General features: G+C 34.5%; 1 protein-coding gene across 1 annotated transcript in view; it reads left to right on the forward strand.

The window, feature by feature from the left end:
• The window catches only part of LOC136033147 (uncharacterized), a gene marked incomplete in the record, with an annotated part of 52,174 nt that extends 31,442 nt beyond the window's left edge, over positions 1–20,732 (forward strand). The window contains 6 exon segments of the mRNA XM_065713794.1: positions 16–213; positions 7,840–7,976; positions 11,977–12,166; positions 14,747–14,815; positions 18,253–18,496; positions 19,903–20,732. Coding sequence (XP_065569866.1) covers positions 16–213; positions 7,840–7,976; positions 11,977–12,166; positions 14,747–14,815; positions 18,253–18,496; positions 19,903–20,657 — 1,593 coding nt within the window.
• Positions 20,733–20,755: the final 23 nt, after the last annotated feature.

Here is a 20,755-nt window from a genome sequence, read left to right on the forward strand (position 1 = left end):
TTGTTGTGTTTTCAGACAGGAGGTGTTGGTGGCAATGGAAATGTTGATGAAAAAGTTGTCATGGAACAGATCCTGGTCGAGTTCACATGTTTAAGACGCTATGCTCACGACAATATTCTGCCATTGTATGCCTATTCAATTGGAGGAGAATATCCATGCCTTGTATATAAGTTGATGGGAATGGGCTCTCTTGAAGACAGGCTTCAGTGCAAGGTATAGCAAGATATCAAAGATTTTTGGTACATAAATAGTATGTGTTTAGCACCAAAAAGAAGGTGACTACCCCTAACAAAGTTTTGAAAATTTTTTCGATCTTAAACCTAATTAAATACAAAAAAAAGTTTTTTTTAACTTAAAGTAAGGAGCAACTTAAAACAAGCAGAAAATATCCTGTGTGGGGGAGGGGGCTGCTTTTTCCTTTTCCCTCGCTCTTTGCACTAAAAGTTGGATCTTTTCCCAAAACTCTATAAGAAAGACTGCTAACACACAAGGGTCGTTGAATTTAACTTAGAAGTACCTTTAAAGAACTTTGAAACTTCATTGTAAAGAGTGGGGGATGAGTAAGGGGCAGCCCCCCTCATATACGGTATAGTTTCTGTTCGTTGTAGGTTTTAATGCTGCTTCTTGAACCTTTCAACTATGCTGAATCAAATGACTATTCCAAAATTGTGATTAGATGTCTTTAGGGAAAAGGGGGCATGGGATGGAACTAGTTGCCCTCCAATCTTTCTGCTCACTGAAAAAGGAAACAAGAACTTTAAATTTTCGTTCGAATGAACCCTTCCTTGATCTTCTAAGACCATTGGTTCGATTAGATCATCCCTTCCAAAATTTACAACCCTCACAAAATTCCACAATTTTGTAGATAGAAGTTTGACACCTCTGTAGCAGGGTTCTCTGACATTCTGATTCGGACGGTGCGGTGTTAATTAAGATTGCTTGACTTTTTTGGGGTGTTTCCCCCCTTTTCGAAAAATCAGGCAAATTTTCCCAGACTCATAGCTTTTAATGTGTGACATTAAACTTGATGAATTTCTTATATTTTTTTAATCAGAACCGACATCCAATTCTTTTTATGCGTCTATTGTTATCAAAATTACGTTTTTTAGAGTTGCGGTTACTATTGGGCCGAATCGCTCCTTACTTGCAGTTCGTTACCTTCGAACTGTTTGACTGTTAAAGTTTATTTCCGTGTCTTTCAAAAATTCACCCAATGACGGAAGTAATAGATGGCATCCAGTGTAGATGCTTTGTATTCAGTTATTAGAAATAACAAAAAGATATCAAAGGCGTGTGTTACATGTATGAAAAGTGTTAACGGTGATAAAGTGATAAAGCAACAACAACAAAAATAATTTCAAGATTTTGAATACTTCACCAATTTTAGACCTTATTATTGAAATGTAATTCCATGTTTTTCTAAAATTAATCTAATAGCGGAAGTTCTCGATCGCTTCCATTAGTGGCATAATTTCGTCAAAATCCGGGGGGGGGCAAAGTTGAAATCAATTTTCCCAATCAAGTGTAAACTGAAAAATGGGTCATATAATACTATAAAGGTTAAGGTTGTACTACAGAAAACTGACCCGTTTCTGTGGATGCTTGAAGTATGCAGGCTTATCTTAGTTTTGACAAGATTTTTTAAGAAACTAAATTTCAGCTGAGAGGGGGGAACTAGGGTCGGGGTGGAAGGGTTTAAACCGAGGTCTGGGAGGGGTAGTTGCCTCCCCTGCCCCATAGCAAATCACACCCCTGGCATTCATTGTAGATATAATAATAAAATAATAATAATTTATTTATAACCCACAAAGTACATTAAACTGTGGAGTAAACACACAAAAAAAAGAAAAAACAAGACAAAAAACATAATAACATAAATAACATAGCAGCATAACGACATACAACATAAATAAATTACCTCCAATCAAAAAATGGCCAAAGAGGGTCAAAAACACCGACCATTTGCCGAGTTTTAAAACATATATCTTTAGATAAATGTTTCAGTCGCGAGGGCGCATCAACGATGTCAAATTTAGAGACGACTGTATGATTCCGATACCACCGAGGCAGACGCAGCAAATACTTGCAATACTTAAAATATCCTGAGCGTATTTTCTTTGTATCCTTCTTGCGAAGGAGGAAAGCAAAACCAGAAAGATAAAAAACAGCAGGGGCACAAAAACTAGAATAAAGACGGCATAGTCCATTTCGGTTATACCGACCACGATTTGGTGAAATTTTCGCGTATCCAACCCGCATACTTTTCAGCACGCTGGACGTAATAGCGGAGCAAGTAGACGAAAGTGACGTGGAAAAAGAGAGACCCAACCATTTAATACTTGCTGAACATGGTATAGTTGAAGAACCCAAGCAAAGAGGTGATGCTGGTGGAGGACTCCCAAAACACAAAAACTCACATTTGGAGGCATTAACTGAAAGGCCTACTGTGGATAGTGCGGCTGAAAGCCGGTAGAAGTTGGTAATTAGACTATTTTTTGTCCGGCTAAGAAGCAGAACATCATCAGCATATGCAACGTGACTAATGCCTAAATTATCATTGTAAAAAATTGACGGTTGAAGACATTGGAGACACGAAGCTAAAACACATTTAAAAATGCTCGGGGATAACACGGCACCTTGCCTAACGCCTTTTTTAACAGGAATATACTCCCCTACCGTACCATTCCACTTCACCCTAACTGAAGAATTAGCATACCAATACTTAAGCACGGAAACAATAGAAAGGTTAACACCCGAGGCTGCTAGAGAAAACAAAGCATTTGAATGAATTACATTATCAAAAGCACTAGATATGTCAACAGTCAAACAATACAGGGGACTTTTTTGAGCAACAGCTTGTTTCATTAGCCGACCCACAATATGGTGAGCTTGAAAACAGCCCATACCTTTTCTAAAACCAAGCTGGAAGGGTGTAAAATTGCACTTGGAGTTAATGGCCGGTAGCAATACATATTCAAATAGCTTACTAACAAAACAAGACACAGTGATAGGACGATAATTAGAGCAAGCACTGGGGTCCTTACCCCTCTTGACTATGGGAGATATACAACCGGACAAAAAACTATCTGGCACAACGGACTGTGCCAAACACATCTGAAACAATAATTGCAAATGCTTCAGCAGTTCAGGACAATCATAAGCAAAAAACTTGAAGCAAAGACCATCACTATCGAGAGACTCAGACTTATTCACTTGCATAAGAGCTCGGAGTATAACACCAGATTCCACCGACAACACTTGAGATTGGTTGATACGAATTGGGAGGATTGAGTTTACAAGCTTTGTAAAATGATTTTGGAGATTAATATTAAACGAAAGCAAAATATTTTTATAATGAGAAACGAAGTCACATAGCCGAAGAGACGAATTAATTGGAGGTGAACACTTAACACTGTTTATAACACGATCCCAGGATTTCTTGTCACAAGGACCATCCCAGGCATTCAGTCTCGCTCTACGCAGGGAATATTTGTACTCTCGTTTGGTTTTCTGTTTTATTTGATGTACTGAACCAGAAGAAGGACGATTACAGGCTATCCACATACGGAGCCAGAACTTAGCTTCTTGTTTAGCTATCTTCACTTTAGGATCAACTTTCCAAAAGGGATTGCGAGTACCCGTTCGCACGCACTCGGAGGGTACAGCTGTTTTAGCGGCAGACTTTAGACAGAACACTATTTGCTGATAATACGAGTTGATATCTATCCGCGTTGAAGTTGTAGATACAGATGTTTGCAATAAGTGGAAAGGCACTTTAATAGATGATAATAACTGGGACAATGTCAATACATAAAGTGGAACATTGGTATTTTCCCAATTTAACTTTGAGAACCACTTGGGAGAGTTACGTTGCACAGAGGTCGCCATGGAGCAAGATAGTTGGCACGTGATTGGTAAATGATCGTCGTCGATTTTAGAGTCTTCCACATGAACTATTGATGAAAGTAGAGTTGAATCTGACACAATTACATGATCAAGGTTGGAAGTAAGACCACCACGATTGTGAATATAAGTAAATAGAAGATCTTTATCAGCAAGATGGAATCCTCCAGGTAGTGAATCGAGAAAGATTTCAGATCGGTCGGAATTAGATAATAAGTCAGTGTTCATGTCACCGGCGAGAACCCATTTGGTATTTTGTTTTGAAAGGTCGCTAAGTAGTGTTCGTAGGCGATTACATGCTTGTGAAAAACTAGACAATGACTGCACAGTCTTTTTATTACAGGGGAAATAAATGTTTATAAATGCGGTATCACCACATTTTATCGCTAAGATGTTAGCGTCGCTTTGCAATAATATCGGCTGAGTCTTGTGTCTGAAATAGATGGCCAGACCTCCTGATGGTCTTCCACGGGTTTTTTGGGCGGCTCTCAAGAAGGTATAATGGGTCCGAGAACGCTTTAGGCTATCAACATTCACTTTAGAGAGAAGGTGCTCCTGTAGAAACAAAATATCATTTTCAAGTAGCTCACTTATCAGTAGATCCTTGTCTTTTGTACCATTAATATTAAGGGAAACAAAGCTAAACGGAGTTTGAGCATTCATTTATTAGCATTGTTGAGAGCCGATCGGAGAACTTTGCATTTCAGGCTAAAACTTACGTGTTCCATAGTGCAATTTGCACATTTTGGTGAGGCTTGGCAAGGGTTTTCCTTGGAATTCACATGAGGGCCAGAACATCTGGAACACTGGGGATGTGCTGGTGAGCTGGGACAAGCTCCAATCAGGTGATCAGTACTTTGACAGCGAAAGCATCGACGCGGAATGGATTGAAAGGGCTTAGCGCGAAAAATTTCATATCCAATACGGATTCCCGACTCCAGAACCGCATTCAGAGCGGTTTTGTCGACGAACTCGAGGCGAAAAGTACGAGAGTCGCCGATTTGACTAGCACTAATAAGTCCTTCCACTGAGGCCTCCAAATCAGCTCTTGAATAATTATGGGGTATATCCCGGACCACAGCTAAAGGCTTTTTATCAATCACTCTGGCTCCAACGTTAGGGATGGAGCTAGTAACAGCTTCAGCAAGCGAGTCGGCTGAGCGCTTATCGCGTACCATCACAACCCACTTAGTATTCAAATATTAGAAATAATAATAGTACAAATACGGTATCAAATGTTTTTGTTTTTTTTTACAAGGGAGTCCCCTTTTTCCCCTTCCTTTTATGATAAATTCTTATTAGGTTTAATCATAGATTAAAGTTTTTAAATATAGATTAAAGTACATAAAAGAAAACAAATTAAAGATTAATAGATTAAAAATTTAAATCAATAATAATGAATAGCGTATTTGTTGTAGTAAAAAAAAGAAGCTGGAATTGTTTTCTAGAAGCTTCTAGGGTGAAACGATTGTTAACAGTACTGGCTAAAAAAATAGTATGAATAAATGATTGATTGATTGAAAAATCATTTCTTCGCTGCAACACAAGAAAGGCTTATAGAAAGAAACAATATTGATTTAGAAGAATTTTCGTTTTAACCTCTACGGGGAGTCATGGATAGAAGCTTGTCTCCGCGGCCATAAATAAAAATTGTCTGGTGCAATTTGTACTTGCAAGCGTTTTCCAAGGGAAAAAAAATATTAGATTATTATTAACAATGGCCTATAAAATTTTATACTAACCCTGAAAAATGTATTGAGCGATTTGAATGTAGAATTGAAATGTTCTGAGAATAAACGGTTTTTGTAAAAGAAACCTTGTAAATTTTCTCATTTAACAAATGACAGTGGGTGATTTTTGTGTTTTAGAAGTTAACGTTGCCTTTTAATTAATGCTTTGAAATTTGATTTTCGAAAGTTTATTTAAATTTTAAGGTTTCATTTTCATATTTTTGCCCAATTAATAGGTTTCTGCAGATTGTAGGTAGTGAGTTTTCGTTAGTTAATAATTATATTTCTATGACTTAACACAAAATTGGAATTAACAGAGATTTTAAAGGTAAACTGTTAAATGCACCCCAGCTTTACGCTCCAGAACAGAACTGAAGCAGAGTTCTGAATCGCAAAGGGTTTAGTTAGAATAAATAGCTCTTTTGAAAGTACTTGAAAAGACTTTAGCGTAAAGAGCGAGGTATTGACGAGGGGGCAAATCACTTCATATACGTAATAAATATCTGTTCGTTTTAAGTTTTAATGTTGCTCCTTAATTTCTGTTGAAAAACTTGTTCTTTTTATTTAATTTCTGATCGTTTTTTAAATAATACTGGTAAATCCGGCACCCCCTTTCACGGCGAATTTCCTTCCCTCATGAAAAAATCTTCCATGGAAAGATCCTACCTCCTTACCTTCTCCCCACGACCCTCCCCCCTCACCAGAAAAATACTAAATGTAGAAAATAAGCCCTGCATATTGTGCATGTGTTTAGCAGAAGTTCGACACGGTTTTGTTGGGTTTTTTTTTTGCCCTATCACAAGAATTTATTTTATAGCTCGCACTGAGTTTGAACTTTCAACTCAAATTGTTGCTCGTCAATCTAGCTTGAATGAATGTAGGCTGGGATGTGAGCTATAATGTAATTTCGCGAAATCGTAATGCCCAAAACAGTAAATCCTCTTTTTAAGCTTGATGTGTGCTAATTAAGAGAAAAAAAAATTCAGTTTCATGTCTGTTCAAATTTAAATGTAGCTACTTGATTTGCTACCAGTTGAAGACTCGCTCTGGTCTCGAAGGTTCAACGCTCTTTGCTGCCACTTTTTTTCGTAGTTAGCACAATTTTATGTTTTGTTTTGTCTGCCCCATTGAATTAGGCGTAACATTATTTAAATTCAAATTTTACTAATATTTAGTTCAAATTATTACTGCGCTCTTAAACCCCACGCTATTACTTTTCGCCCTGAAGTTTGTGCAATTTAGCTCTCTATATGCGGTTCGTCCTCTTGAATTTGGCACAGCCTTTAAATCAAATTTTAGGTAAAACAAATCCAAAGTATCGCTGCGTACTCGAAGGTTCAAAACTCCACGCAATCACTTTTTTTTCTGAGCTGGTACTTTTTTCTTTTTATTTATGTTGTCTACTCAATTGAGTCAAGCGAAGCTTCCTCAGCTACTTTATTTCAAATTTTACTACTCTCCAAAAATCGGCTTCAAACTTACAACATCTACCTTAAAACTCTTGTCGTGCCTTTAGATTTTTTAAAGTCGAGATGAAACTTTCTGTTTAGACTGAATAGGGTCAAGTTTGCTCAAATTGCAGTTCTGACGCGTGCTATGAAAATAAACGTCCAACAGAACCGAAAAACCCTGTGGAACAACACAGTAAGGCAGTAAAACACTAATACAGGATTTTGAGTAAACCTGTAAAGCGTTTTTGTTGTTGTTCTTTTGTTTTTTTTTTAACAGCATCTTTAGTTTATCAGGTGTGAGGCTCTGTTATTTTACTTTTTTTATCTTTGCAAGCTATTTTCTATTATGTGATAGATTTTTGGTCTTTTTTTCTCTTTCTCTTTCTCTTTCTTTTTTTTTCTGTTGATTTAAACTTAGGATTTAACCTTTGAAGAAGAAAACTTTTTTGTCTTAGATTTTTAAGCTGGTCGTATTTTAGCTCTCCTTAAAAACTATAAATAAATTTCCTTTGGGAATGAAGATATAAAATGGATTAAATAAAAGTGGTTAAATAAATGTGATATGAAAGTGATTAAACATAAGTGATTCTGTTTTTGAGAGCTTGCCACCCTTTAGCTTTATTGGCTTAGTTTATTGGAAAAAGAATTGAGGCTACAGTACGCTTTGTGATTTTTTTATTTATTTGTTCTTTCTTTTATTAGTGAAGTTCCTTCTACGGAGTATAATTTTGAAAATAAAAATGCTTATTTTGTAGCCACTGTGGCAGCGTCAAGTACCAACAGCGCCACTGAACTGGAAGACAAGAATAAAAATAGCTCTTGGCGTTGCTAGAGGCCTCCAATTCCTCCATAATGTCCATGAAAAGCCCCTTATTCACGGAGATGTTAAAAGGTTGGTTTTAATGTTATTTTATTTGTGCCTCTTTATAAGTATCTGGCCTTTCTTCTTGTTCTTCATAAGTGTAGTTAATTTTTACAAAACAATACAGTAAATGAAGGAAATAGTAAATATTACTATTATTCGGAAAATACTGTAGTTCAGAATATTAATAGTTAATTGATAAGCCATTTGTCGGTTGTATTAGTTATCACTAGTATTCAGTTGGACTGTAGAAAAATGCAACATATATGCCGGTTCCTCTATCGCCGATTTTCACATCTTTTAATGGAAAAAAAAATATGTTTGTGTGGCCAAATACACGGCTCGCTTTTGTTTTGGATCGCTTTTGAGAAATGTCTGTTTCCGTCCAGAAATTCTGTGTTTAATATGATTAAAACTCTCTACTCTTACACTAAACTATTTTTTAGACCACATTGTCTTACCATCTGCAATTGAAACGAAAATCTATTAATAAAGTACAAAATTTTTTAAGACACTAAAAATATAGTTTTAATTGTTTTAAAGAAAAATAATGATAAAATTTTGAATTTGTTTAAATGTGAGTTTCGTTTTTTTTTTTTTTTTTTTTTTTTTTTTTAGTGTTTGTGTATTTTCTTTGTTTTTCTCATGTTTTGTTTAAGATGTTTTTTGTTTATTTTTTCGCCGTGGATAGAGGCTTCCGGATGTGAAGCCGAAATACTTGGACTTTTCTTACTATTTTTGTATTAAAAAGTTTTGTAATAAGGTATTTTCTACTGTATTTTTGTTCTTTGTAAACCTCATTTTTAACACGCTACATTATTGTACAATAAAATTGCCAATTTAACTTATAAAATTACATTTAGTTTGTGAGTCTCAAACCCAATATATTTTCCTTGACCAATGTCAAGTTCTAACTGTTGACCAAATCAGTTCTAAGAACTGATTTGGTGTCGGACAGAGTAACGGCTGCTTCTAGCTCTAGGGCTAGCTTTCTAGCTTCTAGCTTTCTAGCTTTCTAGCTTCTAGTTCCAGGATGTTAATGAAACAGACACTTTTTGATTGCCTTTTTAATAGCCTCTTTTGAACTTAATATATCGTCATCAGGGTGTTGATTCGGGAAGGTTCCCCCCCCCCTCTAAATTTTGGAAAATGTGTTGTTTTTTTGTGCATTCATTTGAAAAAAAAATCACCCCTGGATTTTAAAAATATCTTAATTTTTGTATCTTCATTAAAATTTGAAAGATTTCCTGGCCCTACCCCCCTAACTTCTTGTGAATTTGTGCCCCTTATTAACTTCTCTATTTAGCCAATAACGCCTTTACGTCAATAAATCTTCTGTTTACAAATGACACAGCTGTACCGCTTCAATACGTTGGAGAGAACACATTATTTATTTTAGTATTTTCACAGACATTTGTTCTTCTCAAGCTTCTCATACAACGAATCAGAATACTGTAAAGGCCAATAAATGTTATTTTACCAGGCCTCCCTTCGTCTCCGAGAGGCAAGTATCTTAAGGCAAGCCTTAACGCAACTTAAGTACCTTAAGGGTACTTCATTACAAGGGGCACTGGAATATGTGAACGAAAACTGGGTCAAAAATTAGCTGCTGGTGGTAGAGTTTAACTTAAGATTCCCGGTGACTACCCAACGCTACCAATCCTGGACCCAAAAGTATAAAAGTACGCTAAATACACAAAAGAATAAAAATACGCTAAATACACAAAAGAATAACAATACGCTAAATACACAAATGAATAAAAATACGCTAAATATACAAAAAAAAAATTAAATACACACAAAAAAAAACGAAAAGAAAATTTGTAAATATATACAAAAAAACACAAAAGCATAAAGATACGGCAATACACAAAAAGAAAACAATTTGTAAATACACACAAAAAGAATCTAAAAGCAAATTTCTAAATACACACAAAAAAAAAACCTAAAAGCAAATTTGTAAATAAACACAAAAAACAGAAAAGCATAAAGATACGCTAAATACACAAAAAGAAAAGAATTTTGTAAATACACACCACAAAACTTAAAAACAAATTTATAAATACACACAAAGTAACCCAAAAGCATAAAGATACGCTCAATAAACAAAAAGAAAAAATTCATAAATACACTCCAAAAAATACAAAAGCATAAAGATATGGCAATACACAAAAAGAAAAAAAAACTTGTAAATACACACAAAATAACCCAAAAGCATAAAGATACGCTCAATACACAAAAATAAAAAATTCGTAAATACTCTCCAAAAAACACAAAAGCATAAAAATACGGCAAATACACGAAAAGAAAACAAATTTTTAAATACACACAAAAAACTTAAAAGCAAATTTGTACACACTAAAAAACACAAAAGCATAAAGATACGGCAAATGTACAAAAAGAAAACAAACTTGTAAATACACACAAAAAAACACAAAAGCACGAAGATACGCTAAATACACCAAAAGAAAACAAATTTGTAAATGCACACAATAAAAAAAATTAAAAGCAAATTTGTAAATACACACTAAAAAACGCAAAAGCATAAAGATACGGCAAGTACACAAAAAGAAAACAAACTTGTAAATACACACAAAGAAACTTAAAAGCAAATTTGTAAATACACACAAAATAACCCAAAAGCATAAAGATACGCTCAACACACAAAAAGAAAAAAGTCGTAAATACTCTCTAAAAAGCACAAAAGCCTAAAAATACGGCAAATACACGAAAAGAAAACAAACTTTTAAATACACACAAAAAACTTAAAACCATAAAGATACGGCAAATACACAAAAAGAAAACAAACTTGTAAATGCACACAAAGAAACTTAAAAGCAAATTTGTAAATTCACACAAAAAAACACAAAAGCATGAAGATACGCTAAATACACCAAAAGAAAACAAATTTGTAAATACACGCAAAAAAAAACTTAAAAGCAAATTTGTAAATACACACTAAAAAACGCAAAAGCATAAAGATACGGCAAGTACACAAAAAGAAAACAAACTTGTAAATACACACAAAGAAACTTAAAAGCAAATTTGTAAATACACACAAAAAACACAAAAGCATGAAGATACGCTAAATACACAAACAGAAAACAAATGTGTAAATACAAACAAAAAAACTTAAAAGCGAATTTGTAAATCCACACTGAAAAACGCAAAAGCATGAAGATGCGCTAAATACACAAAAACAAAACAAATTTGTAAATACAGACAAAAAAACACAAAAGCATGAAGATACGCTAAATACACAACAAGAAAACAAATTTGTAAATACACACAAAAAACTTAAAAGCAAATTTGTAAATACACACTAAAAACGCAAAAGCCAAAAGATACGGCAGATACACAAAAAGAAAACAGACTTGTAAATACACACAAAGAAACTTAAAAGCAAATTTGTAAATACACACAAAAAAAAAACACAAAAGCATGAAGATACGCTAAATACACAAAAATAAAACAAATTTGTAAATACAAGCAAAAAAACTTAAAGTGAATTTGTAAATACACTCTAAAAAACGCAAAAGCATAAAGATGCGGCAAATACGGTAAAAAAAAACTTAAAAGCAAATTTGTAAATACACACAAAAACCTAAAAGCAAATTTGTAAATACACACAAAAAAAAACTAAAAACAAATTTGAAAATACACCTAAAAAAAACACAAAAGAATAGACACGCTAAATGCACAAAAAGAAAACAAATATGTTAATGCACACGAAAAATATAAAAGCAAACTTGCAAATACTCACTAAAATCAACAAAGGATAAAGATGCGGTAAATACACAAGAAGAAAACAAATTTGTAAATAAACACAAAAAAACTTAAAACAAATATGTCACACAAAAAAAAAAACACAAAAGCATAAAGATGCGCTAATTACACAGAAGAAAATAAATTTGTAAATACACACAAAAAAGCCTGTTCTTTCCATATACATTCTTTAATTTACAAAACCATTTTCAGAAATCTTTCCAATAATCTTTTTGAACTTTTCTAAGTATATTCCTCTCCCTAGTGGCAACATTCTTCTTGATGAAAACTATGAGCCAAAAATAGGAGATTTTGGATTAGCTCGAGAGGGACCAGACAAGGGCGTTTCGAGCATGCTTGCATCACGAATTCAGGGTACTCGACCATACTTACCACCTGAGTTCTTGAAAGGAGGCAGAAGATCTACGAAATTGGACGTCTACTCTTTTGGAATTGTAAGTTCTTAAGGCTTCTTTTTTGTGAATGTCACTTTTGTCAGTATCTAATTACATATTGCAAAACGGTCTTCAACAGTGATTTTTTGTTACCATAATTTTTTTGGCCGTTGAATAAGGAAATAGTATTATTATGGTATGCGCTCGTTCCCCCTTGGGAGGTGCTAGGATAAAGAATAACTTAAAATTCTTATGTGGCAGCCCTCTCAAAAATTATACATTTTCCGAATCTACAAGGATTTTTTTTTTTTTTTTTTTGAAGATGCTACAATTAAAATTCATAAGTGCATTAACCAGTTATGTACACAAGAGGCTGGAGATCATTCAGCCTCTTTTCCTTCCCTGGCCAAATTTGCAAATCTGCAAATTTGCTCTGTCATTTCTATGTATGTTCGATTTTTCTCGTTTTGGGTTTACTCCTGTATGGTTAACAAGTAGTCGAGATTTCTCCGAACTTATGGGTGTTTCCCCCTCTCTTTTGGGGCACGAAGGGAAGGCTTCGGACTCCTATACCCCTTGACACCAGTTTTATCTTGAGCACGTTGCAGCTAAATTGCAGTGAATGATATTTTGAATTCAAGGACATTAGAAAACACATAAAGAAAATTCTAAACATTTCCTACCAGATTAAAAGCAAATACAACAGTAAATCTTATGGTTTTTTTTAGCTTGAGTAAAGCAGAGGTGACGATATTAGTGATTTCTCGAACGTTTTCAATCAAGTCTGCCCGCATGATTGCATCCAGGATCTTTCTTTTTTTTTAGAGGTGGAATTATTTTCCTTTTCCTTCAATCGTCCTAATTTTTTCCGCCTTTGTTTATAGACTTGGTAATTTTTCCTCTGATGATTTTATATATTAGGGATTGTGACGCCCGAAGTGTATTAAGCCAGAAACTCTGGTTTTTGTGTAATTCAAGTTTAACGTTATTTGCTATGAACTAAACAGGTCGCATCTTGAGTCTGGATAAAGAGGAGATAACAAAATGTAGAGGTTCCTCGAATGTCGCCAGCTGATACTGTAGGTATGGCCACATCCGTGATGTGTTTCGTCACATCATTTTTTTTATTTATTAAAAAATAAATATTTTCTCTTAGATTTCATTGAACAGTGAATACCATTAGGACCTAAATGTCTTAAATACCATACCTGGCCTGTTATCTTTCTTTACAAGTACATTTCCTGATACCATCTCAGTCACGGATGCATTTCTCGATTACCTGACCTTTCAGTGGCCTACTCCGAGCAATCAGTCTGAATCTGCCACTCAGTGTGAGCCACCTTTCGGTGACTCGGTCTGTTTCTACCCTCAAATTTGAAAAATCTTCTCATCTGATTTGAAATTATTGGTGCAATCATTCTCGAATTTGCTTTTTTGATAGCCTTCATCAAACTAAATGAGAAATAATATACTGTTCTTCGACACACACTTTTTTAAACATGCTGTTGCATTTTAGTCATATTTTAACTAATTTTTGCTTTATAAAGCCTTGTACTATTTTTAACCCAAGCTTAAAATTTTTGTTGCCATGTACAGCTTTTCAATTTCAAAATACCTGTAAAGTATAAGCATATGAATAATTATTTGTGATTAAATCTCTTTTATTCAATGGTGGAATTCTAAGGTTGTAGAAAAACGGCTTTTCGTTTTTCTCAGTTTTCGTGATTAAAGACGAAAAAACCTTGGATATGTAAAAATGATGCAAAATATCACGTCTTGGGATTTTTGAATTCTTGAAAGGCCCCTAACATGTCCTGGCCCCAATGCTCTGACCCTTTGATCAAAGTAGATACTAATGTTAAGCAAAAGAAGAAAAAATAGATAGATTGAATACAACTTGTATTTCATTTAGGTTTTTGTGAATTTTTTTTCATATAGTACAGAGAAAAGAAGAAAAAACTAAATGGGGAGATAAGAAACAGTCTCCTTATATGTTGCGTACCAATAATTTCTTTATTGGCGATTTTCTGTTTTTCCCCGTGTGAGCTGTTTTTTAAGAAATAAAAAAAATGGGTGGGTATAAAAAACTCTTAAAATTATAGAAAAGAACAAGTATTACGATTAAAGTAGATTAGGTCCAAAAATGTGACTTTAAACTTTAGTTTTGAAGGAACAAAACAATTTCGGATATATATTGCTGAAACCCTCCCTCATTGACGACTCCTGCGTTTTGTACCTTAAATACTAGTATTCCCATGAAAAAGTATATGTAATGGTTTTTAATGACTGTAATATAGTTATAGCTATAACGGTCTGCAAAATATTAATTAAGCAAATGAAAAACAAAATATATAGACAGTATTTAGGTCTTTTTGTTAAAGTAGATATTAAATGCTGGATGATTTTGCATTGTGGATAAAAAATAAATTAGGTATACTCCTCCAGATGATTATTTGTATAATTATCGTGACTTTGTTGCTTTTCTGCTTGAAAATGTTTAGACAATTACAAGAAAGTTACGCCACTTACCTCCTTCCTCTCTGGTTTCTTGGGTGTGCCCGCGTATGTATCTATGAAATCTATATATATAAAAATTTTCTATATTTCCTCAATTTTTGTTTATTGCTTGTCTAATTCTAGGTATTGTTTGAGCTGGCTACTGGTGAAAGAGCTGCAGATAAAATTAAAAGGCCTGCTCAGCGATTTCTTGTAAGTTTAATTTATCTTTGTATTGCTAAACTTATTTAAACTGTGTGCCCTATATAATTATCCCGGCTTGTTACTAGACTTTTTCATAAGCTCATTTTTAACTAGACCTTCAGATTACAAGGAAATAACATGAATCATGAAATTAACCTGTAAAATTAAGTACAAGCTTTTTTTGGGGGAAATAACGACATTACTGAGCTATGCTCAAAATGTCGATTGCATTGACAACCGAAGAATGGTAGAATCCCGCTGCTAGAGTTCATGGACACAGGTACTACCCACGAGATATAAAGTTTTCTGGTACCACTGAGATACCAACATGTTTAAAACCTTAAGGGCTAGAGAGACATAGCATTTTCTTCCCATGCTTTGAGAGCGTACGTGTTCGAAAGATAAGCTTGCTTTTTCACAGAAAAAGTGGGACGTTCTGGCAAATTATTTTAAATTTCTAAAGCATGGATATCCGACAAAAAAACAGCATTCTTAATCAAGTCCTCAAGTCGCATATTAAGTGACCTAGTAACTAAATCCTTGAATCTAAAATCTCTCTAATTGAAAAGTCAACCTAAGAACGCTCAAGATGAGTGGTAACTTAGAAAAAAATCATAGTTCGAAAGTTGGCGAGAAATACGCCTGTATAGAATAAATATAACTGTTTTCAGCTTGAAAAGTGTTATGTTTCTCTAGCCCTTTGCAGTGTAACTCCAAACGTCTTATATTGGAAATATTCCAAAATACTGAGGATATCCGTCTGACTGAAAAGTAAGCCTAAAAAATGTTCAAAACAAGCTTGGGTGGTATTTGCGTTGGTTCTTTTGGTCTTCACGTCACTGGTCCTTCAATTACATCAAATGTATGGGAGAGCACGGAATCGAATGGGGAGGAAAAACCCTTCTGGACTTAGATTCTGCTGATGATTTAAGCATCCTAGATGAAAGTGTTTGCAAAATGAATGAGGTTTTTGAGGTTTTAGAGGTTTTTTTGAGTTTTTTACCTTTTAGGGTTTTTTGAGTTTTTTGCCTTTTAGAGGTTTTTTGAGTTCAGGGTGCTTATTTACAAATAAAGTAATTGACAAACTCAACTAATAAAGGATTTTAGTTATTCAAGATCGTGCTCAGTTCCTTCTAGTAAAGTTCAAATTTAATACGACCGTCTTTAATTTGAAAAGTCCTATGTCTGTCCGGTTGTTTGATTTGATCACCTTCAAAGGTCAAACATTGACGAAGGCGGAGAAAACATATACACCGCCAGCATGTATATTCATTAAAATTAATATATTTTTATTATAACACATTATAGAAAGACAAACCGAAAAGACAGTTGAAGAAAAGACGCATAGGAATTGCTCAAGATAGCATTATTTGATGTGTATTCTATTCAAAGGTCTTAGTACACGTTTTATAATAGTGAATATCATTGGAAATGATTATCAAGATCGGACATTAAAATCAATTATAATAAAAAAGGGAATAAAGAGGAATAACTACCGATGTAATACTAAACTAGAAAAAATAAAATGCTTGTGAATAACTTTAAGGAAAACTTTCGCTTTACTTTAGGATTACGTTTGTATTACTGTTTCTACGACAAACATCGATCATCATTTAATTCTAGCTTCTGCTTAGTTATAAGGGAGGATAATTACTTGTGCTTTTACTCTAATCAATTATACAGCAAAATGGTACATGAATTGACCCAAGGTGAGATTTAATAGAACGTTTCAAGATTATGCCAACTTGATTGGGGTGGGGTGGGGGGCTAAGGAGCAATGGAAAGATATAGGTCAGATATTCCAATAATCAATTAGTGAATGTTTTGCAATAATAGCATTCTATAAAAATTATTGCGAAGGGGCTTTTGTGGAAGATGGTTGATATTTGGACCAAGACTTCATTTAAAGAGCAGCAAATGTCATACTAAATTTATTATAGTAGCCTATAATAGGTATGTATAATAGCTTATAAGATATACTATATACTATATACTATAGATATTATAGATACTAATATAGCTTGTAAGCTTATAGAGATTATAGCTTATGAGTTTGAGCTCAAAGGACGCTATATCTGGACCTGGGTAAGGAGTGAGAACGCGTCCCCGGAGACATGTAATAAAAGCCAAAGAAAGTATTTTGCGCAGAATTTTGTTACGTTTTTGCAGATTAAATCTTATAAAATTTGAGGGTCCCCAAAAAGACATCATAACCATCAATTTGTGATTTATTTAGAATTAGCTGATCTAATCAGAAAAACAGTATGTGGCATATCTTTGAGGAATCTTGATGTTTCTGATATGATAGTCTTTCAGCGAATCGTTTTTTGTTTTTGTTTTTCATTCCAAGTGCTTTTGGATTATTCTTATACATTGTTTATTTATAAATAAATTGTATTATCCAAACAAGACAATATTCCACTTATAAGCCTACAAGTATGTAAAACAAATTAAATGACCATTAGATTATATTGACAGTATGATACACTAGTGGCGGGCCGCCCTTTTATACTTCATTTATTAAATTTTCATTTAAATTTTTCTTATTTCATAGAAACGATGAATATTTTCCAATTTTCCAAAACGATGAAAATCCATTTTCCATCGTAAAAGTTTTCACTTGTATCTGAAAATTTTCAGATACAAGTGAAAATTTTCAGATATAAGTGAAAATTTTCTCTTATAAGTGAAGAACGTCAGGCAGGGTAGAACCTCAACAGCTTGAGTCTAGTTTGGCATTGTGGAGTGACATGCATGAGTGAGAGGAAAATTTTCAAGTATAGTCGAAAATTTTCAAGTATACTACTGTCAACCAGCGTGTGTTCCCCGGGGAGTCCTTCCAACAAGGTTGACTCTAGTTTGGCATTGTGGAGTGACATGCATGAGAGGTGTAGCATAAGTGGGAGACGGTAACAACGGCAGTTAAAGGGGTAAAATTAACCTTGACTTGATGCCCACTTAATTGGACTATCTGTCTTGGCTTTTTCTACAATTGGCCATGATTTGACTTTTCCCACAACTATTCCACTTTTAATTCAAAAATGGAAAATGGAAAAAAAGAAAATATTTGGAAAATGGATTATAAGTGTAAAATATCTACTTATTCTGTCTATAAAATCAAATAAAATTTTATTCAAGTAACTATTATATTTTGCATTATTTTATTTGCTTTTTTTTAGGGCGATTGGGTTAAGTATCATTTGATTAACTTTATTAACGTCAATAACTGTAGATTATATTGACAGTATGATAAACCAGTGGCGGGCGGCCCTTTTATACTTCATTTATTTAATTTTTCATTTAAATTTTTCTTATTTCATAGGAATTATGAATATTTAATAATGGATTATAAGTTTAAATTATCTATATATTCTTTCTATAAAATCAAATAAAATTTTATTCAAGTAACTTTTTTATTTTACATTATTTTATTTGCCTTTTTTTAGGGCGATTGGGTGAAGTATCACTTTCGAAAGGGATCCATCGATGAGATTATTGACGCCAGAATCCCGACGCCGACTGAGCACGAATTGCGTATTTTTCGTCAGTTGATTGATCTTGGATTACGATGTGCGAACGATGATCCGAAAAGGCGACCTGAGATGAAGCTTATTTATGACGAGATTTGGCAACTTATTGAGAGCTTCAATGAAAACCTAAACAAACATGCGCTAACTTGCGATACTGAAGGTATTTCGCTGTTTAGTTAATATTACTCACTGGGTCTATACCCAGTGAGTAGCCTGTGAATATGTTCGAATCATGGCTTTAATTGTTTTTTTTTCTAATTACCAATTCTACTACCCATTTTTTGTATGAAAATTCTTAACTTTATGCTATGTATTTTAATTTAATTCGATGTGGAAAATAGAAAATTATAAAAAGTGTGGGTGACCCAATAAATAAAATATAAAGAAAAATAATTAAGAAATCAAAAACTTGAATGATTTTCAGCCGTAAAAAAAAAGAGGATAATTTTCGGTAACTACTACTACCAAAAACTCACCGTACCACCAAGTCGCCCGAGGCCGACACAGCTACGCACGCTGCTTCTCCATCCCAATTTATTGAAAGCCTTCCCCTTTATACCCTCCCAAGAAGTTCCAAATTCCTTTAATCTTTCTTAATGACGTCCTCCCACTCCAGTCGAGGACGACCTGCTTTCCGTTTAGCCCTTGACGGTTGGCTGAAAAGCACAATCTTCGGCAATCTGTCATCCTTCACCCACACGTGCACGTGTCCTAGCCATCTAAACCTTTCTTTCATTACAGGCCTAGAAAGCGGGACCAAACCACATTTTTTGTACAGTCTATTGTTTGAAATACAGTCAGTCAGCCAGGTATTCAGAACAATCCATTGAAGATTTCTCTAAAACATCTAGAAAATCTTCATTCGTTTTTCGGGACGCCCAGGCATCAGAGCCATATTTGACGGCAAATTTCCGGCAAATAGGAAAAAACAGAAAAACGAATCGAGGGTAATTTTCACTCGGAAGAAAAAAGAATTAAAAAACCCAAACGTGGGTCATTTTTGGCAAATGGGAAAACAGACAAAAAACGATAAAAAAAAAATCGAGGATAATTTTCAGTCGGTGAAAAGAAGAATTAAAAAAACAAAGCGAGGGTGATGTTCGGCGACTGAGAAAAAAAAGACGAAAAACAATAAAAAAAAATTGAGGGTAATTTTCAGCAGGTGGAAAATATTTCTTTTCGTATTCTTTGTTGTTTGTCGAACGTTTTCTATAGCCAGTATGGTCTGAGAACGCAATTGTGTTTTGCTGGTAATCTTCAAATTTCAGTATTTAATTTTGTTCTATGGTTACCACAACCATGAGATCGCTACCCACTCTCTTTATGCGGGGATGGGTACATATTACGTATGGTGAAGCACAATCCGCGTCAAATAAGTGGTATATCAAAACCAGAATTGTATCTTTTAATTTCTGCATTATTTTTTATTAAAAATTAGACTTTTTTTTTGTTTTGTTTTTTTTTGTCTAGAAATAAGCAAAAGGCCGTTTTCTATTGTTATTGTTCTAGATGTTAACTTTAGCTTAAATCAGCTAGTTATATCGTTTTTTTTTGTTTTTTTTTTAGAAACATCTGAATCCGAAGGTGAGGAGGAGTCCGATATGGATACAGACTATAGCCGTTCTCATCGTTTGTCGATTCCATCTATTAGTGTCCCAAAAGTGAACGCTGGGCTTCCACTTCTTAGCTTTTTGTTACAGGAGACGCAGTCAACGTCCAATCAAGAAGGGAATTCCAGTCCCCCTCCCATTCCAGACTTTGCTGCCCTTGGTATAGGTCCTGATGTTGACACTGTAAAACTTGGTGAGGCGCTAAGACCATTGGTTCTGCTCTCACAAGAGGATTCTCCCACTGCGAGAGCAGTTACAGCTTTGCTACCAGCAATCACAGCACTCTTCAGCAATAGAAGTATGTCAGGAAGTCCTCTCCTGTCGAATGAAAAAACGTCGCGATCGAGGAAATCAAGTAATGAAGCCAGGGGTGGGCATCCAAGTTTTTGCTTACCTGCGATTTCAGCTCTGCATGGAGACGAGCGGTCAGAGCTTTCATCGCACCAACTTCCAGACTTGCCTATGTTTAAAAGCTCATCATCTGGAGCAGTGCCACCACGTGAATCTAGTAGCTCGGGGAACCTGCCAGATATTAGTGCATTAAATGCAGCTCCGTATAATAGGTCGAGGTTTCTACCAGTCAGTGTCAGTGAAGGAAATGAAGTGGATGGAGCCATACCTAGTGGCGTTGAAGCTAGCTCTCAGTTGGATGGTGATTCTGATGAAGATCTGGTAGTTCCAACAGCAGCGAAAAAAAAGCTTGCAATTTAAACTGTCTTTTTCCCTTTTTACCCGGTATATGTAAGGTTTTGTTAATTTTGTCGTTAAACATGCGGATTTCATTAATTTTTTTCTCTCATTAATGTGCA

This window comes from Artemia franciscana, chromosome 11 (genome assembly GCF_032884065.1).
Source record: "Artemia franciscana chromosome 11, ASM3288406v1, whole genome shotgun sequence".
Lineage (NCBI taxonomy): Eukaryota > Metazoa > Arthropoda > Branchiopoda > Anostraca > Artemiidae > Artemia > Artemia franciscana.